Source organism: Hippoglossus hippoglossus, chromosome 17 (genome assembly GCF_009819705.1).
Source record: "Hippoglossus hippoglossus isolate fHipHip1 chromosome 17, fHipHip1.pri, whole genome shotgun sequence".
Classification (NCBI taxonomy): domain Eukaryota; kingdom Metazoa; phylum Chordata; class Actinopteri; order Pleuronectiformes; family Pleuronectidae; genus Hippoglossus; species Hippoglossus hippoglossus.
The window spans coordinates 23,656,406-23,678,799 of record NC_047167.1 but is presented as its reverse complement, the minus strand read 5'-3'; the positions used below and the strand labels follow the sequence as shown (position 1 = coordinate 23,678,799).

Here is a 22,394-nt window from a genome sequence, read left to right as displayed (position 1 = left end):
CTGGTTGTTGTTGCTGTTGTTGTTGCTGGTTGATGCTGGTTGTTGTTGCTGGTTGTTGTTGCTGTTGTTGTTGCTGGTTGTTGCTGGTTGTTGTTGCTGGTTGATGCTGGTTGTTGCTGGTTGTTGTTGCTGCTGGTTGTTGCTGGTTGATGCTGGTTGTTGTTGCTGTTGTTGTTGCTGGTTGTTGCTGGTTGTTGCTGGTTGTTGTTGCTGGTTGATGCTGGTTGTTGTTGCTGGTTGATGCTGGTTGTTGTTGCTGGTTGATGCTGGTTGTTGCTGGTTGTTGCTGGTTGTTGCTGGTTGTTGCTGTTGTTGCTGTTGTTGTGCGATGCTGCAGCTGGTTGACAACCAGGCTGTAGTGTAGCGTACAACATTTAAATACCCATCTGTGTGTGTGTGTGTGTGTGTGTGTGTGTGTGTGTGTGTGTGTGTGTGTGTGTGTGTGTGTGTGTGTGTGTGTGTATCCAGTTACTTCCAGCTCTGAATGTCCAAGTCAGGATTAAACTGTGTGAAAGTGAATATTTGAGCTAATATGATGTGAAGTGAGTTTTAATACGAGATATAAAAGTGTGATATCAGCCTGTATCATAGACTGTAAACAAACAGGGGCCACGCTGCCATCTTGTGTATTTAGAGTTTGAGCCCTTGAAGGGTTTTTGAAAGATTCTTTGTTCAAGCACATTGAGGCTGAGAGACTCTCTGTGGAGGAGACTCAGGGTTTCTGCTCAGCCGACACTTTACTCTTCATCAGTCTAACCTGCAACTCATCACTACCCTGGATGTGTCACATCTGAAACATTAGAACAAACACTGAGGGAATCACAGGTTATTGAAGTTGTTCTTCTGCTCAAATCAAACTTCTACCACAGTTTAATGAAACCTGTTGAGTTGAGGCACAGCGACAAAGTGTTCGACCTGAATTTGTCTCAAATGTGATGGATCCTGTGACGAATGTAGAAACAGTCGAACTGATCAGTGAGTCGTTTCTTTATGTGACCTTCAGATGTGTCCTCTTTGTCCTGGGACGTTCATGATGTCCATCAGTCGACCTCCTAGTTCTCTGATTTGTTTAACAAATTACACAAACAACATATAATTACACATATAATTAGACACATATATATATATATATATAATCCAGTTTGTGTGGTTTATGATTCTACTCAGATTTAAAAGCATTAAACCAGAAGCTGTGGTGATAAAAGCAGCTTATTTACAGTTAACAGTAGAGATGTAGCTCCCTCTAGTGGGGGGATAAACCGCTGCCTCGTGCTGGAGCCTGAGTTTCAGACATGATCTGATTCAGGCGATGCTCAGATGTTACTGTGTTTTAAATATGATCTGATACAGACTCTCAGGCTCTAACTCTGCTTTACGTTCATGTTTTTAATTTCTCTCTCTGCAGGTTTTTAATCGTCCTGGGATGTTTGATTCTGGCCATTCTGACAACTTTCAGGGAACATGAGAAGGTGTCCGCACACTGGCTGGTTATTCTGGTGAGAGGACTCAGATTTATATTCTGTCTTATTTTATATGTAGTGTCCTTTAACCCCAGAGTCTCTGGTTCCTGCTGTGATCTTTATTTCAAACATGTCTGTCTTTTCCCTCGTGAACCTGAACACATGTGAAAAGGCCTGAGATCTGCTGTCGACTCACTGACGCTGTGACAAGTAGAAAGTGACTTGACTGGGTTTCTTTCCTCAGACCCAGTTCAGCCCAGATGTCTTCTGGTGTGAAGTGCTGGTGCTAGTGCGACATCGAGTGGCTGTGGAAATCTAACATATGAGCTTTAAAGCTGAGATTTACAAAGTTTCAGATTTGTTACATAAAATGACGGAAAAACACGACTCAACTTAAAATACAAATCTTTATTTTCTTTCATAACGTTGCAGCTGAAAGTGCTTCAGATCAAACTGCTTAATACAAACAGAAAACAAATGAAAAGCTGAAGAGAACCAACAGGGTGGAACAATAAGATTGAGTCCCAGTTAAAAGTTGTTGTAACGTCCTTCCTCCTGATTGGTCCCCCACACAGGAAACCTTCGCCATCTTCATCTTCGGAGCGGAGTTTGCACTGAGGGTCTGGGCGGCCGGATGCTGCTGCCGCTACAAAGGATGGAGGGGGAGGCTGAAGTTCGCTCGCAAACCTCTGTGTATTTTAGGTGAGGAGGAGGAATCAGAAAAATGAATGTCACTTTTTTGGCTGGTGCGTTTCACACCACTTCATTTACAGACTTTATAGAAACGATCCAAAACAGTCCAGGTGCTTAATGTGATGAGATACAAGAAACCAGAGCATCACTATAATCTGAATCATGTTAAAATAGTCAGAAGGACGATGTGTGGCACAGGTCAGACTCATTCACGATTTGATTGGTAGAGAATCTGTGACACATGACCTCCTGTCGTCCTGTCTCAGACATCTTTGTGCTGATTGCCTCGGTGCCGGTGGTGGCCGTGCGGAACCAGGGCAATGTGTTGGCCACGTCCCTGCGCAGCCTGCGCTTCCTGCAGATCCTGCGGATGCTGCGCATGGACCGGAGGGGGGGGACCTGGAAACTGCTGGGCTCGGCCATCTACGCGCACAGTAAGGTAGGACCAGGCTTAGTTTGCTGAGCTCCAGACGGACGAGAGAAAAACTGCTGAGAGCCAAAAGGCCAAAAGGCCAAAAGGCCAAAAGGCTTCAAGTGACAGGCGAAGGTGAGGAGGACGAATGTAACTGTGTGTGTGTGTGTGTGTGTGTGTGTGTGTGTGTGTGTGTTTCTGCAGGAACTGATCACAGCCTGGTACATCGGCTTCCTGTCTCTGATCCTGGCGTCTTTCCTGGTCTACCTGGTGGAGAAGGACGACGTCTCCATGGACGTGTCCAATCAGGAAAACCCCACCGCTCAGCCCAAGCAGCAAGACTTCGACACCTACGCTGACGCTCTGTGGTGGGGGCTGGTGCGTGTCCATCACATTCTGTCCATCGTCTTTGAAGAGCAACGTTATTCAGGAACAAATCTTTTCTCACTCACTGTCGGTAGATTTATTTCATGTAACTCTTAAAGTGCTGGAGCCAAACTTGTCCCACAGCCAATTCCCACTGAGCCATGACCGGGCCGCTGTGAGACAAGATGGACGACACGTCTTCACCTCCTGTTTTACAAAAATGAAGCCAAAATATTCTTGATAATATAAACGCTGCCATCTTGTGGTGATTTTATCCACTGATATTCTCATGTAGTCATTTGTCGAACGTTCGATCCAAACTGGAGCTGGATCAGTATCAGGAGAACCGGATGCAGAATGACCTCGCTAAAGAGACCGCCTCCAGATCAAGTTCAGTTCAGGCTTGGTGAAGGCAATGGCCGCCCTGCTGAAGTGTCCTTGAGCAACGATGCTGGACGGCCGATGACGGTCCCAGGGGTCAAAGAGCAGAGCCACACAGACTCTGTGTTGTGTGGATGTTACTGAAACATTAAGAAGTCGGGAATCTTGACGCGTTTTGTTTGTTTCCTCTGCAGATCACTCTGACCACCATCGGATACGGAGACAAAACCCCGAAGACGTGGGCTGGGAGGCTGTTGGCCGGCACCTTCGCCCTGATCGGAGTGTCCTTCTTCGCTCTGCCTGCAGTGGGTTCACTCTCCTGTCACTGTCTCGTCACTGCTGTGCTGCCGGTGTCTAAATGAACCCGTTTGACTGTCGATGAATTTGCTGACAAATGGTTTCTGCTCAAGAAAAGATCTGAGCTTTGTTCGTGAGGCTGAAAACGTTCAGTTCCGATCTGCTTGTCTCGCTGCAGGGGATTCTGGGGTCAGGCCTGGCTCTGAAGGTCCAGGAGCAGCACAGACAGAAGCACTTTGAGAAGCGCAGGCATCCGGCCGCCGGGCTCATCCAGGTGAGACGCGACCCGAACCCCTCAACTCATGTGAAGCTAACATGAAAGTGACTGAAGCCTGTATTCTCTCTAATAACCAGCAGGGGGCGACTCACTTTATAACGTCTAGTTTCAAGTCTTCTTCAAACAGCTGATGTTCATTTAGTAAGTTACGATCATTTAGAGTCAAACAGACCATAAAGCACCGGATGTGTTGGGGGGGTGGATACCACAGTGTGATAGACAGCTAGTGCCGTCCAATGGGTGCAGGTGGGCGTGTCCTCCAGCTGAGATGTACCTGATTCCTAATATACATCATTTTAACGGTGATATGATTTTCTGTTGTGTTTCTGTCCTCCAGTCTGCCTGGAGATATTATTCCACCAATCCAGTCAGGGACGACCTCATCGCCACGTGGAGATTTTACGAAACAGTCATTTCTCTTCCCTGTTTCAGGTAAATCTGTCTATTACATTACATTACATTACATTACATTACATAACAATAAGTGCATTCAGCATCTATGAGAGGCCATTTTTTGGAGTTCAGCATCTTGCCAAAGGACACTTCGGAATGGGATTTGAGCTGCCGACCTTCTGGTTGGAGGATAACTGTTCTACCCCCTCAGCCGCAGACGCCCATCCATCTATCTATCTATCTATCTATCTATCCATCTATCCATCTATCTATCTATCTATCTATCTATCTATCTATCTATCTATCTATCTATCTATCTATCCATCCATCCATCCATCCATCCATCCATCCATCTATCTATCTATCTATCTTTCATCCATCTATCCTCATATGTGCCTGTAAATAAAATGTGTGTAGACTGAGACTCGAGTTCCAAAAGTTTCATTTAGATAAAGTTAGGATTGTGTCACGCAGCGTTTAGAGCTTCTCAGCGGTGAAGAGTTTGACTCGGAGTTTGACACTTGGCGTGTCCTGTCCTCTCTTCCCTCTGCTCTTTGTCTCCGTCCACAGGAAGGATCACCTGGAGGCCATAGCGAGGTAGGTCCCTGTCTGATCTCCACTAAATCACACAGAGCTCAGGCTGCAGGACCGTGACGGCCCTTTAATTAGTCCCACACGCCGGAAAGTCTAATCACCGTTTCCTGCAATATTTCACCGTGCGCTCTCCAACCGCCTCCGATATGAATTCACTAGTGGAATAAATCTGTGGGCTAACGGCCGTGGTAAATATGAGAATCGTGATATAAAACGCTCGCTCTTTTATAGCGTTGGCTTCCGCATCAGCTGCTTTGATGTCAGTTAGGCGGAGAGACTTTTTTTTTAGAAACCTATTAGTGAGTCCATTAGTAACGTTTCAATTATGAAAGACAGTTTGGACGGAGTAATTAGAGGAAGAGATGAGGCCTTTGGGTTTGATGGTTTTTCTTTCTTCTCCGCGCGGCTGAGGGAAACTAACGAGTCTCTCCATCAAAACGATCACTACTGCACAGTGTGTGTGTGTGTGTGTCTGTGTGTGTCTGTGTGTGTGTGTGATATTAGACCTTTTTATCAGTTATCCAGTGGTCCTGTGAGCTCATTGAACACAACACAGAGAGAAAATTATATCCCATTTGACTCTGTTTGGTGTGTGTGTGTGTGTGTGTGTGTGTGTGTGTTGTTTTGTTGTCATTGTGACCTTTGTAGTGAGGACAGTGTAACCACAGTTGGTTCAGTTTGTTTAGTTTATTCTTCTACAGTGTAAAACATACCAGAAAAATAGGAACACTCATGATTTAATGTCTATTCTAACAGCAGGTGTTTTTAGGTCGTGTCCAGATCCACTTGTTAACCCCGAGATAAACAGATTCATCCTTTATATCGTCGCTACAGGTCTGTGCAGGTGTAGTACACCAACGTGTGTGTGTCTTTGGAAACCAGAGCTGAGGGAGATAAGAAGCACTTCCCTGTTGTGTTCCCTGGTTTACAGAAAACCACGGGATAATCAGGTGTAATATTCTGCTCTTTATCTGTGGAGGAGCAGTCAGAAAGAGACTCTCTCCTCCTGTAAAGCTTCCTATTCTGCAGCCTCTCAGCGCCGTAATCTGCCGTCACCATTCTGCCCCCAAAGCAACATAGAGACTCATATTGTGTGTCTGCTGTGGGAGCAAAGTCGCTGAGAACGCTCCACGTTTCAGAGGCCTCGTTCAGGCATTTGTCGGCTCCGGTTACCCCGCCTCTCTACCTCTTCCAAGGCACACAGGAGTCTTATTTTACCCAGGGAGCTCTCGCCTTTGTGCTGCCAAATATCGTCAGCCATTGGATGATAAAGGAGACCAATCTCCTCGCAGCTCTTTGAGGCCTCCTTCTGCCGGGAGAGGGGCATTGTCACGTTGAGGCAGAAGAAGATGATGACTGTATCTCCTCTGTGAGAAGAAAGTCAGACAAGAGGATGATTCCATCTTTTTTTTTCTTGGTTTAAAAATGGATCTTTTATTCACAGAAAGAAACAAACCCCAGCAAAGGTGCAGGTATAATCCAGAAACATGTACATGTGCCCTCAGGTTATATTACATTAAATATTGCATTTGTTCACATGTTTCTCAATTCATAGGATTTGTGAGTAGTTCTCTAAATCTGGGATCCAGGACTGGATCAAACAGTCTGATGGTCATATGATCGAAAGCTCCAGGACAGGAGCTAAATGGGCCCTGAGCTGAGATTCTTTCATCACCTCACTTTGTTTTATAAGAAATTGCATCTCAGTCTTTGAATTTGAACATTCAGTCGAGTCACATGACTTCATGTCTTCTCTCTTCTCGCCTGTTTCAGCCAGAAGCTGAGTTTGCTGGAGCGCGTTCGCCTTCCCAATGCCAGACCCTCAGCGGGGCCGGGCAGGAGGCTCACAGGTCACACCGACTCCATCGAGGAGAGCCCCTCGAAGGAGCCCAAACCTGCCGGCTTCAGTAACCGGGAACGCTTCCGCACCGCCTTTCGCATGAAGGCCTACACACTCCGCCAGAGCTCTGAAGGTACGGAGGACATGAAATCGAAAGGTTTAGTCTTTGTCCGGGCAGTGAGCTGGAATCATATGGTTATTAACTGTCTTCGGTTTGGTAATGAACTCGTCTTCCTCTGTGATTTCTTGGTTTTGACCCTTCAGACTCCGGAGCTCTGGCAGATCCAGCCTTAGAGGAGCGGGGCTTCCCTCCGGACATCCTCCTGGAGGAGATGATCCCCACGCTGAAGCTGGTCATCAGGGCACTAAGGTCAGGATCTCCAAATGCTCATCAAGATTTATGATCCTGATCCTGCTCCATATTTTTAGATATTCTGTCAATACACCAATAATCAAACAAGCTTGAAAATATATGACCGAACATTTCATGTCCACTTTCTGTGACGGCGATAAATATAAAACCGCTGGTACTCAGACAGCACAGAGTTTTGATACCAGCCACTACAGGAGTGTGTGGGCTGCAGGAAGTGAACAACTCATCCATGTGCTGGTAAATCTACAGGAAACATCTCTGACATAATGCACGAGGGCCTGTGAGACGAGTGATTGACCCTGTGAAAGTGCTGCTTACTCTCAAAAAGGCCGAAGCTCCAGCAGCAGCCACAGACTCTGGAAGGGTGGAAGTCATCTCAGAGTGGGAGCTCAGTGGAACTAAGGACGCAGCTCAGTGGGCGGCAGGAGACTTTCAAAGAATTGAACGATGTCTGGTTTGATCAGATCCAAACATGGACACGTCCAAGTCCAAGTATTTCAGAGCAGGGCAGTGAACCCCAGCTTTCCTTCACTAACTGCTGTTTGACAAACATCTATTAGATGGACAACAGTGAAACCAGGTGCTGGTGAAGATCGGTGAGTATTATCACGATCCTTGACTCCGAGGCCTGGATACCTGAAACACATGCTCTGCTAACTCCGGAGCTCAGGATCTAGTTTCTGAGCGAGAGTGAGATCAACATCAGTGGTTTCGAAATGTTCGGTCCATCCATCCATCCATCATCTATACCGCTTATCCACAGGGGGAGCTGGAACCAATCCCAGCTGACATTTGGGTAAAGACCCAAAGAATCAGATCACAGACACAAGCAGCCTTAATTGTACTTGCTAGTGGAAGCACACGTCGACGACTGTGGACACCTCAGACAGATAGTTGTTCATATTCCTTGAAGTCCACTTGGAGGAGTGCATGTGCAGTTGGCTCCCTGGTAATGTGGTGGCCTCACGGAAAGAACAAATTGGCGGGTACAGGAACATCTGCACCTTGTATTTACCCTCTGAAGATAATGTTTATGTCATGTGAACATTTTACGAACTCGCAGAGGTGGAAAGTTTAACACTAGCTTGGACGGAGCTAGTGCAGGTTGTCCAAATGTCCAGTGAAGATCATGGCAGACCGAGGAAGTGCTCGAGGGATTTCATAAACCCATTTGGCCTGCGGACATCTTGGGATCTTCCAGCTGATGGACGTGGCCACAGAGAAGGACGTCTGGACGGCTCCCACCACAAACAGCTTACGAATAAACTTTGACGTCTTTTTGTTTGTTCCAGCATGCATTGCTCAAATCTTGATACGTTAGAAAAGAATACAAGATCGCCAGTATATTACATTTTGTCATGTTAATATCCTAAGTGGTGAATTTGAACTCTTTGTCTCACAGGATCATGCAATTCCTCTTGAACAAGAAGCGGTTTAAGGAAACTCTGAGGCCTTATGATGTCAAAGACGTGATCGAGCAGTATTCTGCCGGGCACCTGGACATGCTCTGCAGAATTAAATACCTCCAGACCAGGTCGGCAGCTACATCACAGATGTCTGATATTGTTTGAGTGAGGTAAATGTCCCCTCTTCCTCGGGCTCATCCTGTTTCTCTTCCTTCAAGGATCGACATGATTCTGGCCCCTGGACCCCCCCTCACCCCAAAACACAAGAAAACTCAGAAAACGCCCTTTGCCTATCCGCCGAATCAGTCACCCAGGTACTGTCCCACTGTTCTGTTTGTTTGCCTTAAACAAAAGTCTGTGCAGTCCACATCTACTCAGTGTTCCTGTGTTCCAGGCACGAGTCCTTCATAACCAAAGCTGCCTCCATGCCGGATGCCGACGACCAAAGCATGATGGGTAGATTTGTCCGAGTGGAACGACAGGTGAGGATTGGAAATGAAAAGCATCTATTGACTTAGTGACAAACATAATGTTGTTTTCCAGCTTTACAGGTGTGAAACAGAAAGGTAGACATGTATAAATATAGTATATATAAAATAATACATTTTTAAGACCTGGATGCCGATGGGGCAGAATTATGGGAAGGACCTCCCAGGTGTTTGGAAGTTCAGCTTTAATATGATGCTGCTGATCTATTTCCAACTTGACTCGTCGGATCGTTGATGGTACAGAGTCCAAAATGGTGGACGGTGTGGTATTCGTTTTACTTTTCAACCAACAGGTCAGTTCTGGTACTACAGTATTTCCTCTCTGTCTCAGGTGGAGGACATGGAGAAGAAGTTGGACTTCCTGGTGGACATGCACATCCAGCACACTGAGCACCTGCAGGTGGACTCTGCCGGCGCCGCCCACATGACCCTGGAGACCTGCGATCCGTCAGGGAACGGTGCGATCAGACGGGTTTTCTTCAACTACGCGCAGGCGTTTCCACACATGTCGTACAAGGTGAATCCATATTGTGGCAGGGGTGGAAGAGGAGGCGGTGAGGGGAGGGGGTCAGCAGGAGGAGTCTGTGTACCTCCAGATCATCAACCCCCGACGTCACACCTCTACCAGCGCAACCCCCCAGCTGCCATCCCCACCTACGCTGAGCGTCCCACGGTGTTGCCCATCAGCTCCCTGCAGGACTTGTCAGTGGGGCTGGGCAGGACCACAGGGGGGCGGGGGGCGGACTCCCCTCTCTCGATGCTGTCGGTGAACCACGAGGAGCTGGAGCGCTCGCCCAGCGGGTTCAGCATCTCTGGGGAGCGAGAGGGGGAGGAAGGAGAGGATCTGTCCACGGGGGGGAGGACGAGACCCAGGCCGAGCTACCTGGCGGAGGGGGAAACTGACTCTGAAACGGACCCCTTCACTCCCAGTGGGGGGCCCCTGCCCCTCTCCTCCACGGGGGAGGGATTTGGTGACGCTGTGTGGAACACGCCACCCTGAGGGATTTGTGTGACTTCACAGAAATCCACGACTCTGAGTTAAGACCTTGAATCCAACCCATGCCTCTAAACCCAAATCAGTTTGGGTCAAATCTCTGGACCAAACATGGAGTGCAGGTGGGTTAATCCGCTGCTGCTGCGAGGTCAAGGGTCAGGTCATCGACCTTCAGAGGCCACAGACGATCTCATCCACCGACCCCCAGCACCGGCAGAGCCATGGCATCGAGACTGCCCAGAGAAAAAGGGAAACCTGACCGTTTGTAAAGTTCAACTCTGTACAGCGTACTCCTCGCAAGAATTTAGCTAAAATAAAAAGGACATTAATATACATACTATATACACCCGAAAGCTTTATCGCTGCAAAGCCAACCGCACTGCATGTAACGCATGCAATTTTTAGTGTAGACACTGCAAAGTTCAGGACATCAGGAAACGGGAAGGAGATCGAATGGATACATATACTTGCTATGCCATTTTGTAACACTTGTTTTTTTATATGACAACATTTTCATTGTTTTTTGCATGGTTTGCATGATAATGCACCATTGGAGGGGGGGGGGGTTATGGTTGGAGCGTGATACTGGAACCAAAAGTCTCCTGCCTCTTTGTTTTGTACGTTGTTTTGTGTGTGTGTGTGTGTGTGTGTGTGTGTGTGTGTGTGTGTGTGTGTGTGTGTGTGTGTGTGTGTGTGTGTGTGTGTGTGTGGTTAGTTGCTGGCAGACGTGTTTCACCACCTCTTCTCTTCTGTCACTTTGTTTTCTCACCACCGTGCTCTTCACTTGTTTTTCACCACTTCATGCATCCAAACTTTCCACTTGAAAAGGACAAAAAAACATTTATTCGCCAGAATTTAAAACATTAAATCTCTGCTGCTTTGTTGGCAAATGAATTCAGGGATATAAACCACCTGTAGGTCTTTAGTTTACAAAGATTCCTGAGCGTCTTGACGGCTGAGTTCAGTTCATCCCGACTTGAATGGAATCAGATTTATGTGATCGATGAGAAATAGCAGCTGAAATTCCCAACGTTTATGCTTCTTAGGTAAAAGGATGAGTGGAAGTGGAACCGGCTCCGACAGACTTCACTTGTTGTCTTGTTGTCTTGTTGATTTGCAGTCGTTGTGAGTTTATTCCAGACAACTGACCGGTGACCGGGGTTCACACACCATCTTTCCCCAATAGAAGCCCCCGACTAGTATGTCTGCTCACCCTGTCCTGTGCTCTGATTGGCTGTAGATTAATTTACATAATTAACAGAAGACGAGTCACAGGAGGCAACGTGTCGTGTCGGCGAGCCTCTCAAATCTTTCACTCGTAGATATTGGCGAATACCGATTGAACGAAGTGCAGAGAATAAGATCCCAGGAGTCCCGGGTGATATAAATACTGCCAGCTCCACAATGCTATTATTATGAATTCATATTATTAATGTCGAGATTACAAAAAGAGCAGCACATCTTTAAAAAGTAAAACGATGGAACATAATGTGCTCTTTTGGTCTAAATATTTTGTCGCTCACTGCTGCACTAAACTCTCCAGTCATGAAAGTGACAGTGAAATCAGCCCTGTATTGTAAAGTGACATGTAAAGATACTCGTAGGTGATTGGCTGCGGAGGATTGAAACGTTTGTTAAAAAGCCGGAGCTTCACAGAAGATCACGTATAGACCTTAACTGCATTTACTACTTTAGATTTAGGACGACACTGATACTGAATGTAACCTCTGAAAACCAACTATATCTACACACTTGAATTATTACACAGTTATAGCATGTTCAAGCACCTTCAGAGTCAGCTGACGTTTACAGAGGAGCCTCCACACCGGGCTTCAGCTCCCACTGTGCTCTTATTGTTTCAAATGAACTTCCACCACGTCGCTTTGTTCGTGATTCGCAGCAAATGTGACGTTCGAGCGCTGCGACAACAACGTTAGTTTGAAGGCTAACACGCAAGTTAGCATCACCCGGTCAACTCCATGGATTTTTCCATTAGCTTTTGGATCATTGCAGATGATACTTTTATTTCGGCAACATCATCTTCACAAGTTAACACCACTTTTATGATTTTTATGAAGATACAACTGCCAGAAGGGAAAAAAGCTTGCGAGAGACAAAGGTCACATGATATCAAACGTCGCCACGACGAAGATTTCAACTTCTCCAAAGTGAAAGTCAGCAGCATCGATTTTCATCTTTGGCCTGATGACGTTTTATGTCCTTCACAAACTCTGCGGTCTAAAGCATCATGAAAACACTTTGAGACATTATTTCTACAGAAAGAACTCGTCGACGTCAGGACGCTGGAATCAGACGCACAAAGATTACAACTGTTTTCTGGGTTTTCTGTTGAAATCTATACGTCTTGAGCTCATCGAAAATCTGTCGACTCCTAAATGTAGACATGATCAGAGATATGAGGTATGTTTGTTTACATCACGTTCACATCATCTGTTCTTAAAAATGCAACAAACCTTCCTGCGTCGCCCTCGGGGGGGGGCAAACTCCACCCGCCTGGCGCTCGGAGCAGGTCAAAACAAGCGCTACATCATCCTAATGAAACCCGGTGTGGAAGCAGTAATTAGTAAAATTCTCAAGGTGAACCAAACACTTATTTACTTACTTATATTGTTATTATCTACTTAACTACTTGTATTCCAGTTACTATCATTACTTACAGTATTGACTGAAACCGTTCAATTCAAACACCACTGGTCACCACATAGAGACACAGAGATCATGGAGACATGTAGACATTCATTCATTGTGCCTCTGAAGCAGGAAACATCATCAACAGCGTCGTCATTCTGTATTTAGTGTTTCCATCATCTCATCCCGAGCACACGAAGCGGATCGATGACCGTCGATCGGTTTCCTTCTGTCGTCATTTGTCCTCTGCTGAAACTAGCTCCCAGCTCCGTCTTGCTTTTGTAAAATACTGATTCGTAGCTTTGTGACGCTTTCGGCTCGTCCACCGAGTTCGGACACGATTCCAGCTGCACAGAAAGGTAACGTGTCACTTCTCCTTTCTTTTGATGGTCAGTTTTGTTTTGAATCAGTTTTCCTTCCTGTTCACGCTGGAGTCGCTCAGTCTCGTTTGGTTTAATTCTTCAACACCAGTGGTTTTTTGCTGCCTCGTAACATTCAGTGACATTTACAGAAACTCTCGTGAGGGTTCATCGCTTCCTTTGGAAATGTTGCTTCCTTCATTTCTTTACGGACATTTATCAACTGAAGGATATCACTGGACTCATGAAACCACATTGGTATGTTTATGGTCACATGGCTCACTACTGTTAAATCAAACATTTTAATATTTTGTAAATTGCTGAAGAGAAAAAAAATTGTCTTCCAAAGACACAAAGACACACTGGAAAAAAAAGTGATGCTAGCAAACACAGTTGATCTGAATCCTGGAATGAAAACATTTTTCAGATTGTGACTTATTACTCCAACGAACCTGAATCAAACCTTCTCAGGAATTTAAAACAGTTTAAAGTTTTAGATACAGCACACTGTCTCCACTTAACAAAGCTTTTTCAAATCAGCCAGAAACTGTCAACTGTTATTTTCTTAAAACTAATAAAAGTAATTATTTTTGCCTCTTTCCAAACTGAATCAACATGTTTCATCGTTTAAATTTAGTCCTGATGAAAGTGCATTAATCTGCCTCTTGTTATTTTATGAAACAACTACAATTGTCTTGTGTTTTTAAAAAGGCTCTTGAGACGATTGTGTTGTTACACGTGAGCCCCCCCCCCCCCCCCCCCCCCCTCGATGCGTCACCCGGAGAGCTAGCATTACTTTTTACAGTGAAAACACGTTTCCAGTTACGTTTCCTGTCCACTTGGATCGTGTGTGTGTTCTTCTCAGACATGATTCTGTGTTGTTTCGCTCTTTGTGACCACATGTTACTCAATGTTGTGTTTTTACATATTTTCGCCGTCGACGTCCTCGCATCAGGCCTCTGACAAATAGAATGAGAAATCAATGATACATAAAATCATATATGACAGAGAAAACTCAACAAACGTGACTGACCCATGTTTCAGCTGCACACTTAAGTCTCGTTTATTGTAAAATTACCCTTTAACTGTTAATTGGACAGTCGGCATTAAGCTGTTTTAAGAGGTGCGGTGGAATTCTATTATTTTACTGTTAGAATTGGCAGTGTTGTCCCTGGTGGTCGTTTCAAACCTTTAAACCTTCACTCTTGATTTGCCCGGTCGCGTGTCTTGTCAAGGTTCTGGTGCTAATCCTGTTCGGATCCTTTAATGTAACGATATTTTTCCCAAATCTACACGCAAGTCATTCAAACACTGAAGTATGAATTGTGTTGAGTTTCATCTTGTGGGTTAGCTCAGTTTCTGGGCTCGTACCTTCAACCTCTGGAACTGAATAAACTTCACTGTCTGCACACTTTTTATCCTCCGGCCGTCCTGAAGGCTTTTCTCTTCTGAATGTACAAACAACTGTGGAGAAGCTCGGCCATGCAGCAGTTTGCTGGACGCCTGCAGGAATATAACTCACAAAAAGCCAAACACACGTATTTCACTTCGACGCACGGTATCAGAACTGTTTTTTTATGAATCGAAAAACTTTGTAGGTGACTTAAATCTAAATCCTGCCCCTGTCTTTCAAAGCCATAATCTGGAAACACACATTTTCAACCCACTGTTGCCCTCTTACACGTGTACTTAACATATGTGGAGACTTACATGTGTGTGTCTTTTACTTTCTTCATCTGTGTGTGTGTGTGTGTGTGTGTGTGTGTGTGTGTTGTTGTTGTCGGTCCGTGCATCGGTTGTGAATGCAAAGGAGCACTTTATGGCATCTGTGTATTCAAGAGGGCAATAGTGCTTGCTGTGATTATTCTGTCGAGGTCGCATTCACTGTAACTGCAAACCGAGCAATGCACTGATCCACACATTCTACATAACCTGTCACTTCACAGACATTTTGATTGCTATAAATTATTTGTGCCTTTGCCTTCTGCAGTACATTTCTTTTCAATGTCATTTCTTTTTTACTAAATGCTTTTTCTCGCTGTGGCTGTTGAAAAACACGGCTGTTGGTAATATCCTGGAGGGCGGCTGCGTTTACACGGATCCCAACTCTTCAGTCTGTGAGCGACGCTAACGGCTAAACACAGCCTGGGTTCGTCCCTGTGCTGGGTTAGCATTTACAATTAGAATTAAAACGTGTATCGTGTGCACGTCCAGCTCAACTTCACAAAAACACGAGCAGATGAAGAGAAGAGGCAGTCGCACGGTGAATTTAGGTTTTTCAGCAATATTTAAATTCTTATTTGACTCTGGGTAAGATGACGAATGAAGAGATTTATCCGACATTAAATAGTTCTTCACCAACATGTCGTCAATAAACATAAGTTTAATTCAAATCTTACAGCAAACAGAGCTCAAGTGTCATGATAGAGGTCCAGTGGAGAACAAATACAAATGGTAATTGGTTTTAACGAGGTTTTAGGTTCAGATTCGTTTTTAAGACAAATCGAACCTGTTATTACCACAACGGGAATCTTTTCAGTTCACGTCCAACGTTGTCTTCGTCACATTTGTGCATCAGATGGACGAAAAATACACTGAATATTCAGAAATTAAATAAAATCTAAAATGCTACAGCACCTCAGCATCCCTACGTGTTCGAAAGCTAGAGCTCCTGCTAGCTCCTGCTAGCTCCTGCTAGCTCCTGCTCCGTTAGATGTGCAAAGCAAACATGTTAATATATAATATTCAACTCATTCATTTCATTAAAACCCCTGAAAATATCCAATAAACAAAGACATTAATGGATAAAAACTTATTTCATGTCCTGCCTCGATGAACAGCATCAATTACATTACAATTACAAATAGTAATAGTGCCAAAAAAACTGCCAACTGTGTTAAAAACAAACTGCCTGACATTAAATAACAAAATGTTTCTAGTTTCAATCTTGAAAGAATAAATAATACAGATTTAGATAGGCTGTTTAAACCCCTGTTCGCTGTTTGTGTGTGAATGCAGCCTTTCTGCTTCGGAAGCCTTGTTGGTGGATGAAACAGAGAAGCTGCTGAACACAGACGGATATTACTCACAGCTTCGTGTGAGCGGAACCAACAGCAGCTCGGCTTCAGCTCTGTGCTTCTTCAGTTGGGTTTTAAGGGAAGTTAACTTTACACTAGTGGCCTTCAGAGCTGTGCATCATTTCTCTCATTTCTCATTTCTGTTCTGTATTAGATCACATCTTTCTTTCAATGATATAATATGCAAATGTATTCTTACTTGATTTTTTTATTTTTTTGTCTTTTCAATTGCACCAGTTATTAATAAAGTATTGAATTGAAAATTGCGTGAGTGGACTTTGTATGAAGGTGAATAGAGGTGACACCATTTCAACTTTATCCTCAGAGATTTTCAAAAGGCTTTAAGCTAAATGGACGTTAGCTTCTGCTTCATGTCAGTTATATATATTAACAATATAATAACCATATAATAACCATATAATAACCATAAAGCCGTCTCGACGTCATGGGTTTAGTGTGGGGATCTTTTGCCTTTTGCAAAGTAAGCATTGTAATTGCTCATTTACAGTTTGATACAACCTGCATTAGAAAAGCTTGAGAAATATCATAAAAGTTTTCATAAAGCCTGGTTGTGAATAAATTAAATACATTCGTGCAAATAAATAACATACACTGCTCATATACGTTAATAAGGTATATGAGGGAGATGAGGTCATGTGAAGAGTTCGGGTGTCCTACATATAAACAGGACATCCAGGCTGCCTGGTGCCTGGTGGGCAGTTTGTAGAATCTGTTATTTGTTGTTCTGCGTCTCTTGGTTGTGATTTTGCATGTGTTGTTATTGTGTGTGTCTGTAATCGCTCAGTGTGTCTTTGTGTTTGCAGTCGTTTGACGTCTCTTTCAGGTGCAGATGAAGCAGAAGCTTTCAGGTTCTGAACGTCAGAGTTTGATTCACACTGGAGATGCAGAAGTTCCTCAACTCACCTTTCAGTGTTTCCCTTCATTCTTTGAATCTCATTTATATCCCATTAACCCGCTTGTGTTTCCAGAGCATGAATTTGTAAAACATACACATTTATTATATCTTGTCAATCAAGAGCATCAGCTCGTACTGAGAGTTAGAATCACGGCCCACAGAGAGAACACAGCCACATATCGTATGTACCAGTTATTCCATAACTCTGCTCAATTTCCTACTGGTAATAATCATGAGCTGAATGGGCGTCGACTCCCAGCGGGCAGCTGTTCCCAGGCCATCAGCAGGTTCCTCCTCTGCCTGAATGTGACCCCCCCCCTCACATTGTTCACGGATCTTCCCCACGGCTCGTGTGTCGCTCCAGAAGCTTCTCATTTACCTGCACCGCAAAACCTTCTCAACAGGAAAGACTCTGTAACCAGGTCGATTCTTCCCCAAGACAAATGAAAAACCTGTGTCGCTCGTCCACGTTAATAAAAACATGATTTTGTGTATTTTGGGTTTGATGCTGTGAAGTTCACAGGAGCAGGTCAAACTAGAGAGTGTGTCAATGCATAGAAATCACAGGATTACTCATTTCTTACTCTGCACTGTAACTTTTTAACGTTTCTATCTAAGTTCATATCAATTGATATTTTCTGTAACTGATATTAAAAGATTTGCTGTGGTCACACTTCATGATTGGCCTTTGTTTCACGTGAAATGTTTTTCATAAGATGTTTTCCTCTTTAAATATAATAAAGATAATTCTGCTTCTGCTGCACCTAACAGTTTAGTAGAGTGTATTTGTGGATACTCAGTGTCTCCGTGCGGTTGTTGGTCAAACTGCCGCCCACAGAAGTGGAGTCTGTCTCTGACGAGGGATGTGAGAGATTTAGAGCCGGTGGTGAATGTGGAGCTTTGTGCTCTGCAGCCTCCCCCGACGACGGCGCTGGAGATCCATCCTGATGACGACATCGTGCAGGAACCAGAGCACGTTGGTAAAACTCCACACGCCCGCTTGACAAGAGGCTCGAACCTGAGACGTCTGCAAACGAGTTCCGGACTCAAGCACCGACGCCGGCTGAGGACGAGACACCGAAACAAGAGGAAAGTCTTCTGTGTTTTTCTGGTGACGGCAGAGCTTCAGCTGGACCATGGCAGGTTCACAGAGAATCACACCGTCTCCACGCTGCTGTTTAATCATCTGGGTTCCTACTATGTTACTCCTCGTCTTCTTCATCCCAGGTCGGTCTGAACTCTTCTTCATTCACATCTGTCTCAGCTTCATAAAACACCTGTTGGGTCATATGGTTATAGAAGCTGTTTAAAAAGTGGAGGAGGTGGTTCTTTGAATGTCAGCAAGAGGTGAGCTCCCTCCACACCAGCAGCGTCTCTAATCAGCTGCTGGTTCCCAGTTCGTGTTGTGGTTCTCAGACGTCACTGGTCACGTTTGGCTCCTGGTTCTGAAGGTGACAGCCTCCTGCTGTCGGGGCCCCTCTCTTCGTCTTCTTAAATCAGGAGCGAGAAATGTGTCGATGTGACGAATGAAATGTCCTGAAAGTGGAGTTTTACTTGTTCTACTGCAATGAGAGTTATATATTTCCCTACAATAAGAAACCTCCCAACACGGCAGGAATCAGGAACAAAGCTCCGATCACATTCTGAACAAATGAAGCTGCAGGCAAGTTGATTGTATTTGAATGTTGCTTCACTTCAGCAGGAGGATGGTCCCAGTCACTTCTACTTGCTCTGCACAGTCCTGGACACAAACACTTCAAAACAGTCAAAGTAATAAATGAATCACCTGTGAAATGGTTTTCGTCTCTGCAGCTTTCAGACACGGACAGGACGTCAGACACAGACGGCACGTCCTGGACTCCACAGGTACATTTATCACTGCTTAGTTTTTAGGTTTCAGCTCAGCTCCGCTCACAGACTCCACTGGGTTCGAATCCCAGATGTTTTAGCTTCATGTGAGGAGACGTGTCGTCCATCTTTATTTACATGATTCTGTCTGTATACAAAGAAACGCGTGAAGAAAAACCTGAAGATCAGTTTCTGTGTTGCTGCGTTTAGAGAAACTTCCAGAATATATTAATAAAAGTCCACATGGTCTTAATATATGAGACTAAGCTTCACAGTGACTGGAGGTGGCTGCTCCCCAGGGACCAGTGGCTCCAGGTCTCTCACACTTTCCTGTGATTTTAGAACATCCTGCAATTATTGAGCCACATTTTTGCTGATGCTGCTAATTCCATAAAAGAGATCAAATACGCTCCCATTGACTTTTCTGTCTGCTTTTATTTCCCAGAAATCCCAGCAGAGCACATCGACCCCGCTGCCATCGACCTCACCCCCCTCGTCAATACTCTAATAAATTCAAGCCAATCGGGTACGTTGTCATAATATCATTCATGTGCAGATCAATTCTGAGCTGTAAATCGTTCATGTTCCACATGATGAATCCTCCGCGGAGTCAAACTGCAGGTTCACTGATGTCCGTCGCCGTCTGATGGAAGTAGAGAGATGAAGTGTTTGTGTGGAATCGTCCTGTCGACTAAACATCTGCAGGATTTTTCTTTTGCATAAATGAGAGAAACAAAAAGATTCAACAATTCATGTTCTGTCAAATAAGATAAACTCAACAATATCAGAATCAGGTTGGTTTAGTTTTTTGTGATTCACGAGACCAAACAGACGTAGGATAACGAGGCAGCCATGATGTGGGGGGGGTCAGAAGCAGGTTTATCTCCAACCTGGACCTCAGCCTCGAGGCTCAGACTCAAGTCCAGGAATGTGACCTGATCATTTCCGTTGATGCTGCTTCTAATCACCTCGGACATCTGCGTTTCTTTGTTATTCAACCGATTTCCATGAACCTTGGTGGAAGCATGTGGCTCAGAGAAGAAGTCACTCAACTGTGCGTCAGATCAGAATCAGGGGACAAATCCAGCAGCTTTTATTCCACATTTTTAAACGTTTTAAAAATGAATAATTCATAAATCTTGATGAAACAGTCCGACATGTTTATGGGATGATATTTAGAGTGTGTGTGATCTGGTTTGGATCAAAATGAAAATCCAGGTTTTTATTCTAGTGAATCTAAAGGTGGTTTCATCGGTGAACGTGTGAGATCCACCGAGGGACATTTATCTTTCAGTTATCATCACGCTAATGTGACGTTTTAACTCAGATTTAACTGAACACTTCTGCTCAGTGACATTTTCCTGGACGTTGAAATGTGAAATCAAACCAAACCAACCAGTGATTTACAGTCAGTGACGATCTGAGTGCTTCTCTGTGTCTCAGGCTCCCGTCAGCTCTTCTCCCTGCTCAGCGTGACGTCCTACAGCTCACTGGCTCTGCACAAGCTCACCCTGCTGCTGTACAACAGTAAATAAGCACTGACACCACAGCTCAGACTGTCAGACATTTCACTGTGGGTCTCAATGTGTTCAGTATCTGGGATAAATCTGTAGCAAACATTACTTTGTCAGCAGTGCCATCTAACGGTGTGAGCGTGTAACTGCATGTAATCCCATGTTATTGAACATTGTTGGCACTTTATTAAAAAGATCATTAATGTGTTGGTTTTTAAAATCCACAGGATTAACATGCACTCACGTGCACGTTACCACCGGAGAGAGCAGGTTTTAAATCAGGGTTTAAAATGATAAGATTGAAATTAAGTTATTAGGAGAATGGTTCAAATCAAACATATTAAATACGCAGAGTAAACACATGGGTGATAAATTAAAGGAAATCAAACAGATTATGAATCAGGTATAAATCAATATCATCTTTTATGTTTGCTGATATGAAAACTTTTATTTTACAGATTTAACAATGTAGGAAAGGTTTACATTATGTTAAACTTTAAATGAATATTTGTGTTTTCTTTTTATTGATCAAACCTCAGTTACATTTGTTTGACATAAGGGTTTGATAACAGAATTTAAGGATTCGGTTTTTTGTATATATAAATATATATATATGTATATTGGCTGAAATATAGGTATGTGTAAAACCACATTGGTTGGGTATTTAGATGGAAATACACGCGTGTGTCTCTTGTCTAAATAAGTTGAATGTGTATTCACACCAGGACAGAACTTTGTGTTTCAGAACTTTAATCCTCAGGTTTAACTTCTCTGAACTCTCGTTGCTTCTTGAGTTTCCAGCATCAGACGTCTGGAGAGCGACGTGTTGAGGAGAAGGTTCTGTTACTGTGTCACCAACGACACCAACGACTTAACTGGTGAGCAACGTCCCAAACGTTCGCTCTGGTTCAGATTCTTCTTCTGGTTTTAATTGAACCGTCGTTTTCTCCAGATTTCACTGCCGTGCTGTTGGATGTGATCGGAAACTCGACGACTCACCTGCACGAGCTTTTCAAATCTGCCTCCATTTTGTCGGGTGAGTTCACAGAAACGTGTGTTTGAGTGTTTTTTAAAAAAGCTTCTTCTCACGATGTTTCCTTCTGTGTGTCAGTGAGTCACAGGAACAACTCGGGCTGCATCTACATCTGTGTGATGGCAGGAAGGACAGGTGAGTGGAGGGAAGTACCATCATCTTCATCATCTTCATCATCTTCATCATCATCATCATCTGTGTGATGGCAGGAAGGACGGGTGAGTGGAGGGAAGTACCATCATCTTCATCATCTTCATCATCTTCATCATCATCATCATCTGTGTGATGGCAGGAAGGACGGGTGAGTGGAGGGAAGTACCATCATCTTCATCATCTTCATCATCTTCATCTTCATCTTCATCATCATCTTCTTCATCATCTTCATCATCATCATCATCTTCTTCATCATCATCATCTGTGTGATGGCAGGAAGGACGGGTGAGTGGAGGGAAGTACCATCATCTTCATCATCTTCATCATCTTCATCTTCATCTTCATCTTCATCATCTTCATCATCTTCATCATCTTCATCTTCATCTTCTTCATCATCATCTGTGTGATGGCAGGAAGGACGGGTGAGTGGAGGGAAGTACCATCATCTTCATCATCTTCATCATCTTCATCATCATCATCATCTGTGTGATGGCAGGAAGGACGGGTGAGTGGAGGGAAGTACCATCATCTTCATCATCTTCATCATCTTCATCTTCATCTTCATCATCATCTTCTTCATCATCTTCATCATCATCATCATCTTCTTCATCATCATCATCTGTGTGATGGCAGGAAGGACGGGTGAGTGGAGGGAAGTATCATCATCTTCACCATCTTCATCATCATCATCATCATCTTCTTCATCTTCTTCATCATCATCATCATCATCATCATCATCTTCTTCATCATCTTCTTCATCATCTTCATCTTCTTCATCATCTTCTTCATCATCTTCATCTTCTTCTTCATCATCTTCATCTTCATCATCTTCTTCATCATCTTCATCTTCTTCATCATCATCATCTTCATC

The 22,394-nt window shown here is 44.2% G+C and overlaps 2 protein-coding genes across 6 annotated transcripts in view; both read left to right on the top strand.

The window, feature by feature from the left end:
• The window catches only part of kcnq3 (potassium voltage-gated channel, KQT-like subfamily, member 3), a 49,913-nt gene extending 38,686 nt beyond the window's left edge, over positions 1 to 11,227 (top strand). For both annotated transcript variants that reach the window (XM_034614197.1, XM_034614196.1), the window contains exons 3-16: positions 1,406 to 1,496; positions 2,036 to 2,162; positions 2,420 to 2,592; positions 2,770 to 2,943; positions 3,507 to 3,617; positions 3,788 to 3,883; positions 4,224 to 4,318; positions 4,850 to 4,876; positions 6,647 to 6,846; positions 6,978 to 7,083; positions 8,489 to 8,620; positions 8,711 to 8,806; positions 8,887 to 8,974; positions 9,312 to 11,227. In XM_034614197.1, coding sequence (XP_034470088.1) covers positions 1,406 to 1,496; positions 2,036 to 2,162; positions 2,420 to 2,592; positions 2,770 to 2,943; positions 3,507 to 3,617; positions 3,788 to 3,883; positions 4,224 to 4,318; positions 4,850 to 4,876; positions 6,647 to 6,846; positions 6,978 to 7,083; positions 8,489 to 8,620; positions 8,711 to 8,806; positions 8,887 to 8,974; positions 9,312 to 9,980 — 2,185 coding nt within the window. In that variant the 3' untranslated portion in view covers positions 9,981 to 11,227. The remainder of the gene's footprint in view (positions 1 to 1,405; positions 1,497 to 2,035; positions 2,163 to 2,419; positions 2,593 to 2,769; positions 2,944 to 3,506; positions 3,618 to 3,787; positions 3,884 to 4,223; positions 4,319 to 4,849; positions 4,877 to 6,646; positions 6,847 to 6,977; positions 7,084 to 8,488; positions 8,621 to 8,710; positions 8,807 to 8,886; positions 8,975 to 9,311) is intronic.
• A 6,711-nt stretch (positions 11,228 to 17,938) lies between these two features.
• LOC117778545 (HERV-H LTR-associating protein 1) overlaps positions 17,939 to 22,394 on the top strand; it is a 17,769-nt gene continuing 13,313 nt past the window's right edge. For all 4 annotated transcript variants that reach the window (XM_034614243.1, XM_034614240.1, XM_034614241.1 and 1 more), the window contains exons 1-7: positions 17,939 to 18,202; positions 18,788 to 18,841; positions 19,269 to 19,349; positions 20,267 to 20,350; positions 21,132 to 21,215; positions 21,290 to 21,373; positions 21,449 to 21,505. In XM_034614243.1, the coding sequence (XP_034470134.1) occupies positions 18,112 to 18,202; positions 18,788 to 18,841; positions 19,269 to 19,349; positions 20,267 to 20,350; positions 21,132 to 21,215; positions 21,290 to 21,373; positions 21,449 to 21,505 (535 nt within the window). In that variant the 5' untranslated portion in view covers positions 17,939 to 18,111. The remainder of the gene's footprint in view (positions 18,203 to 18,787; positions 18,842 to 19,268; positions 19,350 to 20,266; positions 20,351 to 21,131; positions 21,216 to 21,289; positions 21,374 to 21,448; positions 21,506 to 22,394) is intronic.